The sequence below is a fragment of the Tasmannia lanceolata genome, unplaced genomic scaffold (genome assembly GCF_043159265.1).
Source record: "Tasmannia lanceolata isolate RefF3 unplaced genomic scaffold, GAP_Taslan_0.1 ptg000023l, whole genome shotgun sequence".
NCBI classification, from domain to species: domain Eukaryota; kingdom Viridiplantae; phylum Streptophyta; class Magnoliopsida; order Canellales; family Winteraceae; genus Tasmannia; species Tasmannia lanceolata.
The window spans coordinates 5,637,322-5,654,171 of record NW_027518700.1 but is presented as its reverse complement, the minus strand read 5'-3'; the positions used below and the strand labels follow the sequence as shown (position 1 = coordinate 5,654,171).

Here is a 16,850-nt window from a genome sequence, read left to right as displayed (position 1 = left end):
TCAGGAACAGAATTTTGCAATCGAGGCTGAGGCAAGGAGGGGACGTGGCAGGCCACGCAGAGAAAGGCAAGCAAGAAATTTCGAGGACGAAATTATTTTTTTAAGGGGGGTAGAATGTAAGAACCGGTAAAATATATATAATTACTATTCATAATAGTCACTATGCAAGATTACTATGCACAAGCGGGTCCTACCAAAAGTGGGTCCCACATCAGCGGACCCCACACGGGTCCCACCAAAAGCGGGTCCCACACAAGCGGGTCCCACATCAGCGGGCCCCACACAAGCGGGTCCTACCACCAGCGGGATCCATCACTAGTCAAGCCCACCGACTACTGTTACTAGTCAAACGACGAAAATAATAATGAACTAAGTTTCGAAGATACAAGTAAAATCATTTATCTGAAAGGAATGGGGTCTGAAAGAAAGGATCCCCTTGGATTCTCATCAGTTGTGGATCTCAGAAGGATAGAAACTCTTATGGTAATAGAAAATCATTTCATCCAGTATAGCAAAAGGAAGAAAACCCTTACATTAGCAAAAGAGAATTAGACGATAAGAAACCCTTACAACCCTTACATATAGCAAAAGAGAATCAATGGAGAAAACTCTTACAACCCTTACATATAGCAAAAGAGAATCAATGGAGAAAACTCTTACAACCGTTACATATAGCAAAAGAGAATCAATGGAGAAAACTCTTACAACCCTTACTTATAGCTTTCCGGTCACAGGTTTGTTTGAGCTTACACATTGGAGTGGATAACCTGTAAATATAGTCTAATTTGTATCAAATTCATGTTTTAAGATCATGGGCCCAGCATGCACTATTCATATGGACCCCACATGTTACTATTCATGTGGACCCCACATGTTACTATGCTCAGCAGGTTTATCATTCTTTGATTTAGTTTAAGCAGTTTGCCTTTCTGTGATGAAAGTTTACTTCCATTCTTTGATTTAGTTTAAGCAGTTTGCCTTTCTGTGATGAAAGTTTACTTACGGTTACTATGCTTGCATTTCACCGTTCAAATAAGATGGTAAAACTTGCATAATCTATAGCGAGTTATCGCCTCTTATGCATGCTTTATCCTGATTTACATAGGTGGATATTTACATAGGTGGTAGAACCAACCATTTACTTTACGGTTACTATGCTTGCATTTCACCGTTCAAATAAGATGGTAAAACTTGCATAATCTATAGCGAGTTATCGCCTCTTATGCATGCTTTATCCTGATTTACATAGGTGGATATTTACATAGGTGGTAGAACCAACCATTTACTTTACGGTTACTATGCTTGCATTTCACCGTTCAAATAAGATGGTAAAACTTGCATAATCTATAGCGAGTTATCGCCTCTTATGCATGTTTTATCCTGATTTACATAGGTGGTAGAACCAACCATTTACTTTACGGTTACTATGCTCGCATTTCACCGTTCAAATAAGATGATAAAACTTGCATATAAAATAAATACGTTAACTATTGAAAGATTTACCTTGATGAAGTGGATTTCCTTTTCCCTTCTCCTTTCTCTCTTTTTCCTTCTCTTTCTTTACTTTTTTTCCTCTTCTTTCTCTTTTTCCTCTCTCCCTTACCCTTTCTTCACTCTGTTCTCTTTCTCTCGTTTATTTTTCTTCTTCTTCTCTTCCTCTATTTATAGGCATTTTTTTTAACAGTACTTTTGCATAGTAAATACTGTTTAATATTCTTTAATTATTATTTTCGTCGGTGTGATTGACTAGTAACAGTATGATTAATATTAAATTTTCAAGAATAGTAATGGCTGCTGATTGAATAGTAATAGGATGAAATTATTATTTTTGTGAATAGTAAAGGCATTAATATTATTTACTTATTATTTTCGTCGGTGAAAGCGATGATTAATATTAGTTAATTATTATTTTCGTCGTTTGACTAGTAACAGTAGTCGATGGGCTTGACTAGTGATGGATCCCGCTGGTGGTAGGACCCGCTTGTGTGGGGCCCGCTGATGTGGGACCCGCTTGTGTGGGGCCCGCTTGTGTGGGACCCGCTTTTGGTGGGACCCGTGTGGGGTCCGCTGATGTGGGACCCACTTTTGGTAGGACCCGCTTGTGCATAGTAATCTTGCATAGTGACTATTATGAATAGTAATTATATATATTTTACCGGTTCTTACAACTACTCCTTAATACTAGTGGGAGCTGTCCCAAGTAATAACAAGGGGCGGATATATCATTTCCCTTTCAAAAATCCACAAATTAGATCACAGATAAAATAGAAAAAATTCCTACAATAATATACAAAACCTAGTGAAAACTAATTAAAAATGAATGAGAAAAGTATTGAGTGATAATAAAATTCTTGAACACTAAAAGAATAAGGATTAGTGCAGAGTTAGCATTAGAAATGATTCTTGTTACGCCTTCTATTATATCATTTGTTTTTTCGTGTGTAACAAAGTATATAGATAAGCAGAAATGGGTTTATTTGAGCCTACAAATAGAGAAAATGGCATAGCAACATATTATTTCGGAAGCAATTTTGTGTTGCAAATGAATTCTATGATTATTGGGAGAAAAAAATTGAACCTTTAGCAATCCCTGTTCAAAAGATAAAATCAGGAAACTAGAAAAGGGGTTCTGAGATCTTCCCCAAGGGACATTCCCTCCCTCGCTGGAAAACCGGGGTTATCACGCCCTGAGCTTTGGCGAACCACGAACCTCCATTGTTCACGAACAAGAGAGATCTCCTAATCTTAAGAAGACCTTAAGGCTCGATTGATGGAATCGCAAGCACACTTTCCTCTCATATTAGGGACCCTCTCTTTAGATGAAACTTTTGTTATACGTATGTGTGTTGTTCCCATCTAACGCAACACACACACACACACACACACACACACACACACACACACACACACACATAGATTTCAGATCACAAGAGTTTGTGTCCTTCCACACTTGAAATACTCATGTATTCTAGAGTTTTCAAACACTTGGGACCCATCCCTAAGACTCCTTCTCTGAATACAACACAAAGTGAAAAGGAAAATCAACGTTTGATCCTAAGTGAGTGCCACCAATGTGGGCCACACACTAAAACGCCAACAAGAGAGAGAAACCCAAGAAAAGATGATGTAAAAAAGAAGAAGAAAGAAGAGGTGGTGTAAAACAAGAGAAACTGAACAAATGGGAAAAAGACGAATCAAAAAGTACCTTACGTCTTGCCCGGAACAAAGACGCTATAATAGGCTCTCTTTCGCTCGCTTTAGAGCCTTTTCGAGAAAACCATGAAGAGAAACGGGAAGTGAGAGAAAGAAATTCAATGTCAGAGATGACAAATCGAAGCAAGCAGGGAGAAAAAAAGGGCAAATGAAAATGCTTAAATGGCACGGAGGCAAAAGAAACATGCATCCAAACCCTAATAAAAACCAAAACTGCAATTGAAAGAGATAATACCTCGGGAGCAAGGCTTGTGGTGGCTTAGGGTTAGGTAAAGGTTGTCCTAAGGGGGAGAGTGGGGGTGTTGGTAGTTTGAATTAAGACCAAAGTAGAAATTTCGAGACAAAGGAGACAGAGAGATGAAAACATTACAAGGCTTTAATGGGAAGTATATTGCAAAAGGCAAAGCACTTGATGGGGATACATGCGGAATTAGTGGAAGGCTAAAAGCACCTGACGAAGTTCCATCAATCACTCTTTAAGAGTAGTATAAATAACTTGTATTTGGGACGAGAGCTTAGCTCTATACAGTTGGTCAAATGGAATTTGAAGAGGAGCATGTTTTTTTTTTTTTCTTACAATTAAAACATTAAATGAAAAGAGCGTTTTGTGGAGAAAAGGTGTTCTCAAACTTGTTTCTTGGAGTTTCCCTCTACAAAGTATAGAAGATAAATAACGCCTTTCTCCAACAGCTTAAGCTTTTGGAGAAGTTGGTAAGTTAACATGGTATCAGAGCCGAAGGTCTCGAGTTCAAACCTCCCGGATAGCAAAAATCCACATGCGATGGTCGGCCCAAAGTGGGACCACATGTGCGACGAGTTTGCCAAGTGGGCCACACGTGCGGGGGAGTGTTAAAGTATGAAAGATAAATACCGCATTTCTCCAACAGCTTATGCTTTTGGAGAAGTTGGTAAGTTAACACCCTCCAAATGAGGTTTAATTACCTTAATCTATGTAAGTTTATGATACGGCAAGTGTGCTTATGATACGGCACCAGACGTGTCATTGTAGCCCATTCCTAGGGTTGTGCTATGCTACACAATTGATTCCCCTCTAGACAACACAATACTATGATTTGATGAGACATCAGGCGTGTCATTGCGAGCTATCTGTTGTTGGACTATGCCACGAGACACAATTGGTTCTCATATTACAATGTTGAGTGTATTCTATCTGTAGGAAAATCATTTGGATTGCCCAGAATCACAAAAACACATGAGTGTGAGCCTGACAAAACGTTGAACTTGTCATTATAGGTCGTCCGTTGGGTCGTGCCACAACGAATAAACAATTTTCAATTCAGGCAACACAATAATCTGGCACAGAAAATATAACTTGAAGCTACCCAATTCAATTTTTATTTAGAGTGATATCCCCTTTAATATTAACCATAATCATATCATTTTCGTCTAAATCATGGAAAGAAAAAAAATCATATTAGAAATGTTTTTCATGCAATCCAAATAGTGTCTTAGGGAAGTGATATTTGCCCCCTTTTCTTCCCCTATGAACCCTGTAGTGTATTTATTATGACTACTCGCTTTACACTAACAGGGGTGGAAGGGAGGAAAACAATGCGAGTATATGCTTCTCCTTATAAAATATCCTTAACAGTGGTGTAAGCCAGGTCTGGCAACTAGGAAATATTTTTACTGATATATTAGTTCCTTCAAGTGGTGAGGAGAGGCGTAGGGCGGGCTGGAGAAGGAGAGACTTGAGAGGGCACCAACGAGTAGTTGGTGAGAAGTGGTCAAACAATCAAGAAAAAAGTATATTGTATTTTAAGTGGAGGTTTTTGTCACCTAGTTTTTCAGGTTTTTCTTACCCTCTGCTCTATCAGTCCCTCTCGTATCTATCCCTCCCCCACCCTGCTCACCATTAGGACAAAAAATTCATGACCACCAAACGCTCCCTTAGTGTTTGGTGGTTTCACTAGTAATCGTGTAGCATATAGTGACACCCATTGAACTAGAAAACCGCATTCGGTTTCATCTTTTTTTCCAAGCGCATCACTCGCCCCAACGAATGACTGGTGCTTTGCACAAACAGGTAGTTTGAAGAGGATGGGCTTGGATAGTTCGATTTGGGGTGGTGCTTTTGCCAACCGGTGAAGTCTTCCCCTAGTTTTGTGTTATCTAACCCTAGTTGGTTATGCGGGTGAGAGCCAATTGCATATCCTACCACGACCCAATGGATGACCCATGACGACAGATGTCTTGCTAGAGGATGATGGGTTTGGATAGCTCGGTTTGGGGTGGTGCTTCTACCCAACGGTGATGTGTGCCCCTAGTTTTGTGTTATCTAACCCTAGTTGGTCATGCGGGTGAGAGCCAATTGCATATCCTACCACAACCCAATGGATGACCAATGATGACAGTTGTCTTGCTGGAGGATGATGGACTTGGATAGCTCGGTTTGGGGTGGTGCTTCTTCCCAACTGTGATGTGTGCCCCCTAGTATTGTGTTATCTAGCTCTAGTCGGTCATGTCGGTGAGAGCCAATTGTGTATCCAACCACGACCAAATGGATGACCCATGATGACAACCTTGGTATCATGCTAGAATAACGGTATTGTGTTGTCTGAATTGAAAATTGATTGTGTTGTGGCACGACCCAACGGCGACTCATAAAAGACAGTGACATGCTGATGTCTCATCAAATCAAAGTATCATGTTGTCTAGAATGGGAGTCAAGTGTGTATTGTGGCACGACCCAACGGATGGCCTACGATGACACGTATTTGAAGCACACTTGTCTATCACTGTGGTTCTGTATAGTTTGGTCATTTCTTTTAAAGTTTGATTGATTATATACATAGATTGAGGTAATTAAACCCCATTTGTGAATGATTTAAAAAAAATCCTCTCATGCTAAGATTTGGCGATGTAGGAGCAGCGTACAATCAATAACTAAGAAGAAAATCCGATCAAAAGATTATGAAGGGTAATCATGGGGCTTAAAAACTAGCCCACAGTTGGAGGGAAACTCCAAGCAATAAGTGTGAGAACACTTTTTCTCCACAAAACAGACTTTTCATTCAATGTTTTATTTTTTTTAAAAAAAACCAAGCTGCCCTTCTCATTCCATTTGACCAGCTTTACAGAGCTAAGTTATCTTCCCAATTATAAGTAATATTAAAAGAAGCAACTAAAATAAAAGGGAAATGATAAATGCACCCCTTTTCTTAACATGAGATAGCCGGTGCCAATGTACATGGCAATCTGAGCCGTTAAATCATTGTGAGGTGAAGGACAACAGCCCCTCTGTAGTCATTCATACACTGCTGCTAGCTGTCCCAAGTAAAAAAATGGGCGCATATATCACTTCCCAAATAAAAATTACTCCTAAATCCTATTCAAATAGACTACCTAAAAATAACTTAGGAAGAACATGAAGTTGGTATCTAAAACATTCTAACAATATAAAGTTGTCAATGCAATGCAAGGCCTAACAACAAAAATTCTATATCTAAACTGAATCAGGGAACCCAACCCGAAATTAGTTCGGGTTCACTTTTCTCAACCATGATCCAACCCATTTGGAAAAACACAAACCAAACATGTTCAAAATTCGAGATCAACTCGACGAGTTCGGGTTGAGCTGTGTCACTATATTGGCGTCCTTGGATAGAATCCGGTCTAGTTAGCATCTAGAACTGACCGAATATTATTCCATCATTTGACAAGGCTATAGAACTAGGAACAAATGATTTAATGTATGTTAGCTATTGGATCGGTCTATTGCCCCTGCCTAAAGGGCTGTTGAACTGGCATTGTTGGTGCAATACCATCAAAAGGAAGACTGAATAGCCTGTCGATCTGTCTAGAAAAATTCTTGCTAGAGGATTGAAATGGACCAATCACTTCATAAATTTATCAAGCTACCATTTAGGATAACTCGTGAGAATTTTTATCCCTGTGTTGTCTAAGCATAGTAGCCACATCTCTGGTCCAAATGCGAGTATCAAAATTTCTTCCCTGTAGAGAAATATCTCTATTTGGGGAAACTAGATTAATATTCTATCCTAGTGGATTTTCCAAAGTCCTTTGATCTTGAGTGTTGGCATTTTCAAGAATGGTGGGACCATCAGGATTTCCTATAACACCAATTAGGGGTACAAGTTTGGCCCTGTCAGCCCTGACCTGCCCTGAGCCCGAATAGGGTCTGGGCTAGATTTTCCAACCCTGAGGGCGGGCCAGGGTTCATTTTTTAGGCCCTAACTCAAGGTCGGGTCGGGTCGGGTTTAGGGTTAATACCTTGGGTCAGACCGACCCGGCCCGACCCTAAGTTTTCTATTATAGAATTGAACCATCTGTGCATGTTTCTTTTGATAATGTTTTCTATTATCTTGTATTGATGTTTCTTTAGATTATTATTATTAATTGTCTATGTTGTCCATCATGTTGTTGAATTCATATTGTCTTATTTTGTTCCCCTTCTCTGTTTCTTGATCATTTTGTTCTATATGATATGTGGTTGCTTTATTCTTAGCACTCTTAACAGGTATTTTGCACTAGGATCAATCAGTCCAATCAGGGCCAATTAGGGCGAGCAAAGGCCACGCGTAGCCCCTGTAGGGCGGGCAATGGGTTGAGGTTTTTCGACCCTTACTCGGGGTCAGGGCAGGTCAGGGCCGAGATAATGGCATCCAAGGTTGGGCTAGGGTTTTGAAAAACCCGACCCTGTTGCAGCCCTAACACCAGTCATTCGTAATTCATTCTTCTATTTATTGTATTATGAGCCATTTGGTGATGTGTCATACTTTTGTCCTTCCAAGCATGCCAAAAATTGTTTAGGCTAGATTACCCAGTCTGATATTGAGTGAGTAGTGTCTGATGTGTGTTGAATGCGCTGGTGTTCCAATTAATGAATGAATGTTCAAAATTCAATACAAGAATCAAGGATTGAAATTGTAACTCTATTTTTATTCCTTTTTTAATTAGCCCAAGGCTATGATCAGAATGCCACCTCTTGCATAAAACATATTCCAGTATTTTCTACCTTGGTGTCATTTCGCAAATGTTCCGGTGGGAAACATATTCTAGTATTTATTTATTTCTCCCCTTTAATTATGCTATGGTGCCTTACTGCCATTAGGACCCCATGGTACCATTTAGTTCTTCTTTTTTTCAACCAAACATTGAATTGGGAGGAATCAGAATAGGATGTCAATTCCATCACTAGATTTCGTCAATCTAAAGAGGAATGCTTGAATAGCCTCAATCAGGAATCGGAATTGGCATCGAATTCAAATTCTTTTGTAAATGGAATTGAAAGATTTCAATGCAAATTTAATTGTGATAGTCCACTGTTCTGCGGTCTGATTTTGGCAATCCAAAGGCACTCTAAATGAGGCTTTATGGATCATGGGACGAGGACCATCTTCACAAAGGCATTTTTGCAGTCTGATTTCATAAAAAACCGGATAAAATCCCCCCCTTTTAATGGTTTCTGTGAGAAAGATTCACTGCTTGAGGATAAATTCACCCCCTTTAACCTTTTTTTTTTGCCTTTAAAACTTTACGAATAACGTTAAAGGGAATTTTATCAGTCAGAGGGGGGGATATCATTCCCCTTTTAATTAACCAATTAATAGCAAAGCAGGTTTTCCTTTATCCAGTGTCATAGATTAAGGGCAGAGTCCTGAGGCTGATGTTTTAGAAGTAAACAATTCTATTTTGAAAGTGTTTTTAACACCCTGAAAACCAGCCTAGGGAATTCTGTGGAAAGGCTGATATTTTAGAAGAAGAAAAAATATATTTTGAAGGTGGTTTTCCCCCCTGAAAATCAGCCTAGGCAATTCTGAGCAAGGCCATTTCAACACGAGCAATTTCCTTTCGGTCCTCCTCCAACTCCGTTTCAACACGAGCACTTACCTCTCCTCCTCCTTCTCCTTCTTGATGGCAAATGACTCCCTAACACACTGCACTTCCACCAATTGGAGAATCCGCCAACACCAATGAAGATGAAGCACCATCGCATCAAAACATTTCGCATTCAAAGCTTCCCTTCTCTTTGAATGAATTCAGAAAACAGAAATATTAGATTTTCATCATGGCATGCTTTACAGTAAAAGAGATAAAATCAAATATAATCATTTTTTCTAGATATGTTGTTAGAGTCTGTAGTTTGAAAGTCCGTACCTTTGGGTCCTCCAACTCCTTTTCTACACAAGCACTTCCCTGGCCTCCTACGGACCTTACGAGCAGTGGCAGAGAACATTTCATTTCGTTCACATTAGATTCCTTTTCGGCAAGCACCTCCTCGAGTTTGATGAGATGGGACCTCCTTTCCGCTTTTCAACCGATGATGCGTACCTTTCAGAGATGGCCGAGACACGCTTCTCTTCCATGATCGAAAATAACTCACTCCTACACTCCATATCGTTCATTGCGACCATCCACTCACAGCAATAGATTTGAACCAGCATCACACCAGCATTACTCATAATCAAATCATCCATTCTCTAGAATTCAGAAACAAAAATATAAGATTTGCTTCATGGCATGCATTACAGTAAAGGAGGTAAAATCAAATATCTAAGAATCCAGCATTTTCATCATATTTTCTAAATCTCTACTTAAGAGTCTGTAGTGTACCTTTGCGTTGCCTTGGAACTCCTCCTTTAGGCTCTGTTCACTTGCGTTCCCGGGAAAGCAAATCTTTGGAAAACAACCTTTTTTTTCCTGGACAAGACCTTGACGAGACAGAATTCTGGTGTTCACTTGCTTTCCTGAGAAAGTAACAAGCCTAGGTGGAAAATGTCAAATAATGACATGGAAATTGCCAAAAATGATGTGGAAATGTCTCTTTTCTCACAAGTGTGGGAAACCAAATCCCACTATTTTGGTCAGATTTGCTTTCCCAGGAAAACTAGTGAAAAAAGGTGAGCAAGCAGTTTCTCGGGAAACCTTTTCCTGCACAGTTCCTGCGCACGTGAACAGGCGTGGGAAGCCTTTTCCTACACAGTTTCCCTTGATTTCTTTTCCTAATGCCACGTCAGATTCCCGGGAAACCTTTTCTTTTCCTTTCCCGGGAAAACAAGTGAACAAAGCCTTAAAGCATTCCACGCATTCTTCGCTGTTGAAGCTCTCATAATTTTTGGAAAAATGGTGTCAGATACCGCCTGTTGAATGCAATAAAGAGCTGTTGCATCCTTCTGCTTATTCTCTTTCAATCGCTCCTGCTGCAGTGTGGACTGAGTCAAGGCATATTCTGGAATATCGAACCCAGTATTGACAATGTCCCATAAGTCTTGCAACAGAAGATACGTCCTCATCTAGATGCTCCAGAAATCATAATTCTCACCAGCAAAAACTGGGGGAGGAACGAATGATTGGGCATAACCAAGGCCAGACATGATGAAAAAATTGATGTATTAGGACAAAGGATGAACCCTGCATCCAATATTGACCGACCCAGGGCTCCAATACCTGCCATTCAAAAAAAAAATCTCTACTTTTAGTCATTGAATTTGAACCATATTAACAGAAAAAAAAAGGAAAGGAATTTCATATTTGCTTCATAGGAAAGCAACCTAAGCATTTAACTATCCAAAGATAAGAGGAAACATGAAAGAGAACAAAAAATGAAGGATGAGATAAGAGATAAGAGAATAGGAAAAGACAGCCCAAAATCATTTGGGTTATTTTCAATAGGGAGATTTCTTTCAGTTTTAGAGGGAGATTTCTAGCCGGTTTTAAACGTGAGAAACAGATGATTGTAGTTTTTAGTTTCTTAGTTGCATAGGAAACAACGTGTTTCGCACTGGATTGTCTCTTCATCTATCTTGTGATCCCAACCCATCAATTTGAGGAAATTTGTTATTGAATTGTCAATGAGGAAGCCTCAGCCCAATAAAGCCAAGAGAGTCCTATCTTTGAGCTATCCGAACCGTCCATCTGATATACTTAGGACCACCTATGGTTAAAAAATCACGGAAATCAACAATTCCACCATCTAGTAATCTTTACTTTTAGTCAATGAATTTGAAGCATATTCTACATAGTTTTCGACCGTCAATGTTCAACAAAGAAAGTACACATTATTTGATGTTACAATTGCATAACTGGCTTTTTGTGTGTGTGCGCGTTGTGGGTGGTGGTGGGTGCGTGGGTGGGTGTGGGTGTGGGTGTGTGGGTGGGTGGTTGTCTGGGGGGGGGGGGGGGGGTGTTCAATGTATGATGGTGGGAGTGTACATGCCCACTTGGATGTGATCAGATCTGTCCGATTAACAGGCGGCCAAAAATCTGGCCAAATGGAAGTGAAGTATTGAGAGACAGAGACAGAGACTACTCATATTCACACCACAGTAACAAGCTGTCAAAAGACTCAGAACTATAAAGCATTATAAATCCTCCAAAGCTCGCAACAGCTGATTAAAAAACGACAAGATGAGTTAGCCTTATTAGCAAAACATGGTGGTGAAAATATCAGTAGTACATATCTATCTACATATAATATACACTAAGTAAATGGACGGCTAGATAAGTGAAAGAGAGTACTAAATGTATGATGGTGGGAGTGCACATGCCACTTGGATGTGATCAGATCCGTCCGATTAACAGCGGCCAGAAATCTGGCCAGATGGAAGTGAAGTATTGAGAGAGAGAGAGAGAGAGAGAGAGAGAGAGAGAGAGAGAGAGAGACTACTCATATTCACACAACAATAACAAGCTGTCACAAGATGAGTTAGGCTCATTAGCAAAATATGGTGGTGAAAATATCAGTAGTACATATCTATCTATCTATAATATATACTAAGTAAATAATGGCATTTTGGAGCTGAATCACCTCCTCAACCCTTCTCACAATCGAAGAATCCAGTCTCTTCCAAATTCAGAAACAAAAATATTAGATTCGCTTCATAAAGGGCTTTACAATAAATGAGATAAAATCAAGGGAAATGATTTCAGCACAACTATGTTTTGATACAAGACGCTCATGTATCTTGTCTTTTAGCATTTAACGGTCAGTAAGTGCTTTTTGGGGACCGTAAAAACCCTTTTACAGCTCTTTAAATATAAAAGATAAGAAACATAAGCGTCTTGTATCAAAACATGTTTGTGTTGAAATCATTTCCCAATATCAAATAGCTAAGACATAGGAAAACCACCTAATCATCTAACTATCCAACGATAACTGAAAGAGAAAAAAAATAAAGGATGAGATAAAAGAGAGAGAGTAGGAAATGATAACCCAAAATCGTTTGCGTTGTTTTTTTATTTTTTTTAATGATTCGTTTGGGTTATTTTCAACGGAGAGATTTCTTCCATTTTAGAGAGAGATGATTTCTAACCGGTTTTAAAATTGAGAAAGAGATTATAGTAGTTTTTAGTTTCCTTAGTTGCATGGGAAACAACGAGCCGTGTTTTGCACTGGATTGTCTCGTCATCCTAACCCTTCAATTGGAGGAAATTTGTTATTGAATTGTCCAGAAATTTGTTATTGAATTGTCAATGAGACAGCCTCAGCCTGATAAAGCCAAGTGAGTCCTATCTTTGAGCTATCTGAACCATGCATCTGATATTCTTTACTTCGGACCACCCTTACTGCTCAAAAATCACGGAAATCAACAACTCTACTATCTAATAAGCTTTACTTTTAGTCATTGAATTTCAGCCATATTCTATATATATAGTTTTCGACCATCAATGTTAAACAAAGAAAGTAGGCATTATTTGATTTTAGGGAAAAATACACTTAGACGCCCTGTGATTTCTGACACATTCAACTTAACCCTCAATATTTAAAAAGTTACAAGTAGACCCCTGTGGTTTCAATTTGTGTAAGGTAGACCTCCTCAGTTGACGGTTCATCCACAGATTGAAGGGTTAGGATGATCGAATGGAGCTGAGTTTTTGGGCAGACCCTATCTATGTCAAGGCCCATCAAATGAACACTTTGGATCATCCAAACAATGTGGGCCCACTTTGTTTTTGGTAGTGTTTGGATTAGGGTATGGGGTTTGGAGGGGTGTATGGGGTCTTCATTAGCATTGATAGTGTTTCAAATGAGGGGGCCTACCTTATACAAATTGAAACCACAGGGGTCTACTTGTAACTTTTTAAACATTAGGGGTTAAGTTGAATGTGTCAGAAACCACAGGGGGTCTAAGTGTATTTTTTCCTTGATTTTACAATTGCATAAGTGATTTTTTTTTGTGGTCTTCGGCAAGGTTTTAAATGTCGGTTTAGGCCACCATCGAAACGGACCGAAATTTCGGCCGAAAGCATGTAAAAATATGATTATGATTTTGTTTATTTTTTTAATTTCAACCGAAATGTCTAAAATTTCGGTGTCAATTTCAGCTATTTCTGTGGAAATTTCATAAATTTTGGTGGAAATTATAACATTTCGGTGTACGTTTTTAAAATTTCGGTAGAAATTTTCTAAAAAAAGTTCAAAAATGGAAATTTTGGAATTTCGGTAAAATTTCGGCCAAGTTTTGTAAAGAAACGACTTCATGTGAATTTCGTTTCGGTTTGTGCCGAAACCGAAATATTTCGCTGAAATTTAAAACCATGGTCTTAGGGGGAAAATCCAGAGCAAGGCCTATGAAATGGACAATTAAGATCAGTAAAAGATCCGACTCAATGTATGATAGTGGAAGTGCGCATGCCATAAAAGAGAAGTATGGTGAACAACCATAACCAAAAACCTTGCTGTGTGGGTGATCTTTATCATCATCTGATCAAGGCAAGATTGACGATGAGAAGTGGCCCCACATCAACTTGACAACTTCCCATAACCAAAGAGTGAAACCCACTTTCTTCGCCGTCCGATCATGATCGAACGACATCTAACTTTTTCAGTAAAGCAGCAGGGACATCCGTTAAATTTTAATTCAACGGTGATAAGATTTACTACCCACAACAACTTCCATGGTTCCGTTCACTTGCTTCACTTACTAGGAAAGAAAATGGAAAAGAAAATGAAATTTCTTCAACTCCAAACAAACAAAAAGAAATAGAAGATGAGAGAGAAATCATTAGAAGTTTTAGATTGCATTCAAAGCTCTGTAAATCCCAATCCCCTCCGTGCCCTAAATAAACCCTAACAGTCTCGCATTTGGGTACGTTTGAATCTTTCCCATCTCATTCTAGGGTTTCTCAATTTCGTTATATTTGAATTAATTGTTTCTCTCTGCCTCTTCTCTTCTGTTCTTCCTTTTTTTTTTTTGTTTCCTCTATATTGGTCTTCGTTTCAAGGGATTTTTATGTACAGCTAAAAACCCTAAAAACCCTACTTGTTTTCCGCTCCTTCTGTTAGATTCCTCACGTTCATGTGGATCCGTTTTATTAACTAGGATTTGGTTAATGATTTTTTTTCTTTCTAGCTCGTGGGTTTCTAGCTATAGTTGAAAAATCAATTTGATTTACTTATTTTGCTTCTAAACTACTATGCAATCTGTTGAATTGTTCGATTTATTAGTATCTCAATGAACCCTAGATGCATTTCGACTCTATTTACTTATTTTGATTCTAAACTGCTTCTAGGTTATCTGTTGAATTGTTTGATTTATTACTAGATGGATGAACCCTAGATGCATTTCCACTCTATTTACTTATTTTGCTCCTAAACTACGTCTATGCAATCTGTTGAATTGTTCGATTTATTACTAGATGAATGAACCCTAGTTGCGTTTCCACTCTATTTACTTATTTTTGCTTCTAAACTACTTCTATGCAATCTGTTGAATTGTTCGGTTTATTACTATCTCGATGAACCCTAGTGAATTTCCACTCTATTTACTTATTTTGCCTCTAAACTACGTCTATGCAATCTGTTGAATTGTTCGATTTATTACTAGATGGATGAGCACTAGATGCGTTTCGACTCCATTTACTTATTTTGCTCCTAAACTACTTGTAGGCAATATGTGGAATCGTTTGATTTATTAGTATCCCGATGAACCCTTGATGCATTTCTACTTACTTATGTTGCTTCTAAACTACTTGTAGGCAATCTGTTGAATTGTTCAATTTATTACTATATCAGTGAGCCCTAGATGAATTTCCTGTACTTCTTTGGGGTTTATGATGATTTTTGCCTGGTAGGTTTGTAGCATTCCATGTGAAAATGAATTCGTTTTCGGTCACGCGGAAGAAAACTCCTTTTCAGAAACATAGGGAGGAGGAAGAGGCCAAGAAAAAGGTAAGAATTTTTTTATTTTCTTCTCGTGGGTTGTTGATGTTTAAGAAACAGAGCTGAATTAAATATTGAGGAGCTGCTGATCCGTTGTTTTTCCTTTGCTGACACATTTAGAAAGCGGAGGATGAAACTGCTCGTTTGTATGCCGAATTTGTCGAGTCGTTTCAAGGGGATAATGGACCTGGTTCCAAAACTTTCGTTCGAGGAGGAACAATCAATCCTAACGAGAAGCTGACGACCGATAATGAAGGTCAGTGTTAGGCGTATTTATTTTCTCTTTTCATTCATCTAAGTTATTTACTTTGTCTTTCATTTCTCTCGATGGATCTTCGAGTAGTTTTATCTTACAAGGGCACATTAATAAAACCATAAGCCTATTATTCAACGATCGCAGGTGGAAATTCTAAAGATGGGGTATCTGTTCCAAAGAAGGGAAGTAGGTAAATGAATGTACTCGATTCTTAAAAATGGAATCTTGGTGTTAACCATATTCCTTGTTTACAATAGAGCAGATTTTTGTTTTCATTCAATCGGGCTTGAATGCACATTCAATAACTCATCACTTGGAAAATATATTACAGAGGTTTCTTTTGGATGTAACTTGTGTTGTTTAAGTTCAATTGGTATAGAAAATTTAGAGTTGGCTTTTAAGGTAGACCGATGGAGCTGAGTATCAACACGAGAAGTATTTCTGCTTTTGGTCTTTTGTACTTCATGAAGAATTGCATGTTAATCATATTTTGTAGCACAAGCTAAATGTTACACATCCAGGGTCGGAATTTCTCCGTGCTTTAGTTTTTTTCCCACCTTATCTCTTTATTTGGCAGATACCCTTGGCTTTTGTTTTTCCTAGCTTGTGCTACTGTCTTGACAACAGTCGAAGAATCTGCGAGGGATCCTTTGGGACGGAAGGGGAGTTTGGAAAGGGGTCCACAATGGTTATAGATTCTTTGAAGAATGGGGTTTAAAGAATTTTAATAAGCCAATTTTGTCACATTACTGCTCATAAGGCTTGGGAGGGTTGCCATGGGCGGTTCCAATATGGTTAAATCTAGACAAATTTCCATGCCGCCTATGTTTTAATGCATGGGGTCTATCTGGATCGATAAAGACCTTTTCCTTTTGGAGAGTTGAAGGCCTGGCAAATTCATTGTGGCATTATATTATGTTTGGAATGTGTATGAGTTGTACCTATTATGGAGGTATGCCATTTTAGTGACATATTTTCCCTTTTTCCTTGTGGTATTGGTCATTTAATAGTCTCAACTCTCAAGAACCACTCCTGGTAGCTTAGTTTTGAGATTCAAGGTTCTATTTGTGATTATTCTCAACATTTTTGGGGTTCATCTTAATACTTGATGTTGTGTATGGTTTGCGATATTGTTTCCTGTTTTTGGGTGGATCAATAGTGATTTGGAACATTGCTCTTAGTATTTTCCATTGCAAATCATCCTTTGGGTTGGGACAAGGAAGGGAAGGGGGGAGG

General features: G+C 38.7%; 1 protein-coding gene across 3 annotated transcripts in view; it reads left to right on the top strand.

Annotated features, from left to right (window-relative positions):
* The first annotated feature begins 14,131 nt into the window (after nucleotides 1–14,131).
* The window catches only part of LOC143855687 (protein RRC1-like), a 51,236-nt gene continuing 48,517 nt past the window's right edge, over nucleotides 14,132–16,850 (top strand). For 2 of the 3 annotated variants that reach the window (XM_077365754.1, XM_077365753.1), the window contains exons 1-4: nucleotides 14,132–14,285; nucleotides 15,271–15,367; nucleotides 15,479–15,614; nucleotides 15,759–15,804. In XM_077365754.1, coding sequence (XP_077221869.1) covers nucleotides 15,293–15,367; nucleotides 15,479–15,614; nucleotides 15,759–15,804 — 257 coding nt within the window. In that variant the 5' untranslated portion in view covers nucleotides 14,132–14,285; nucleotides 15,271–15,292. Of the gene's footprint in view, nucleotides 14,286–15,270; nucleotides 15,368–15,476; nucleotides 15,615–15,758; nucleotides 15,805–16,850 lie in introns of those variants that run through there. The other variant, XM_077365756.1, reaches the window with a different exon arrangement.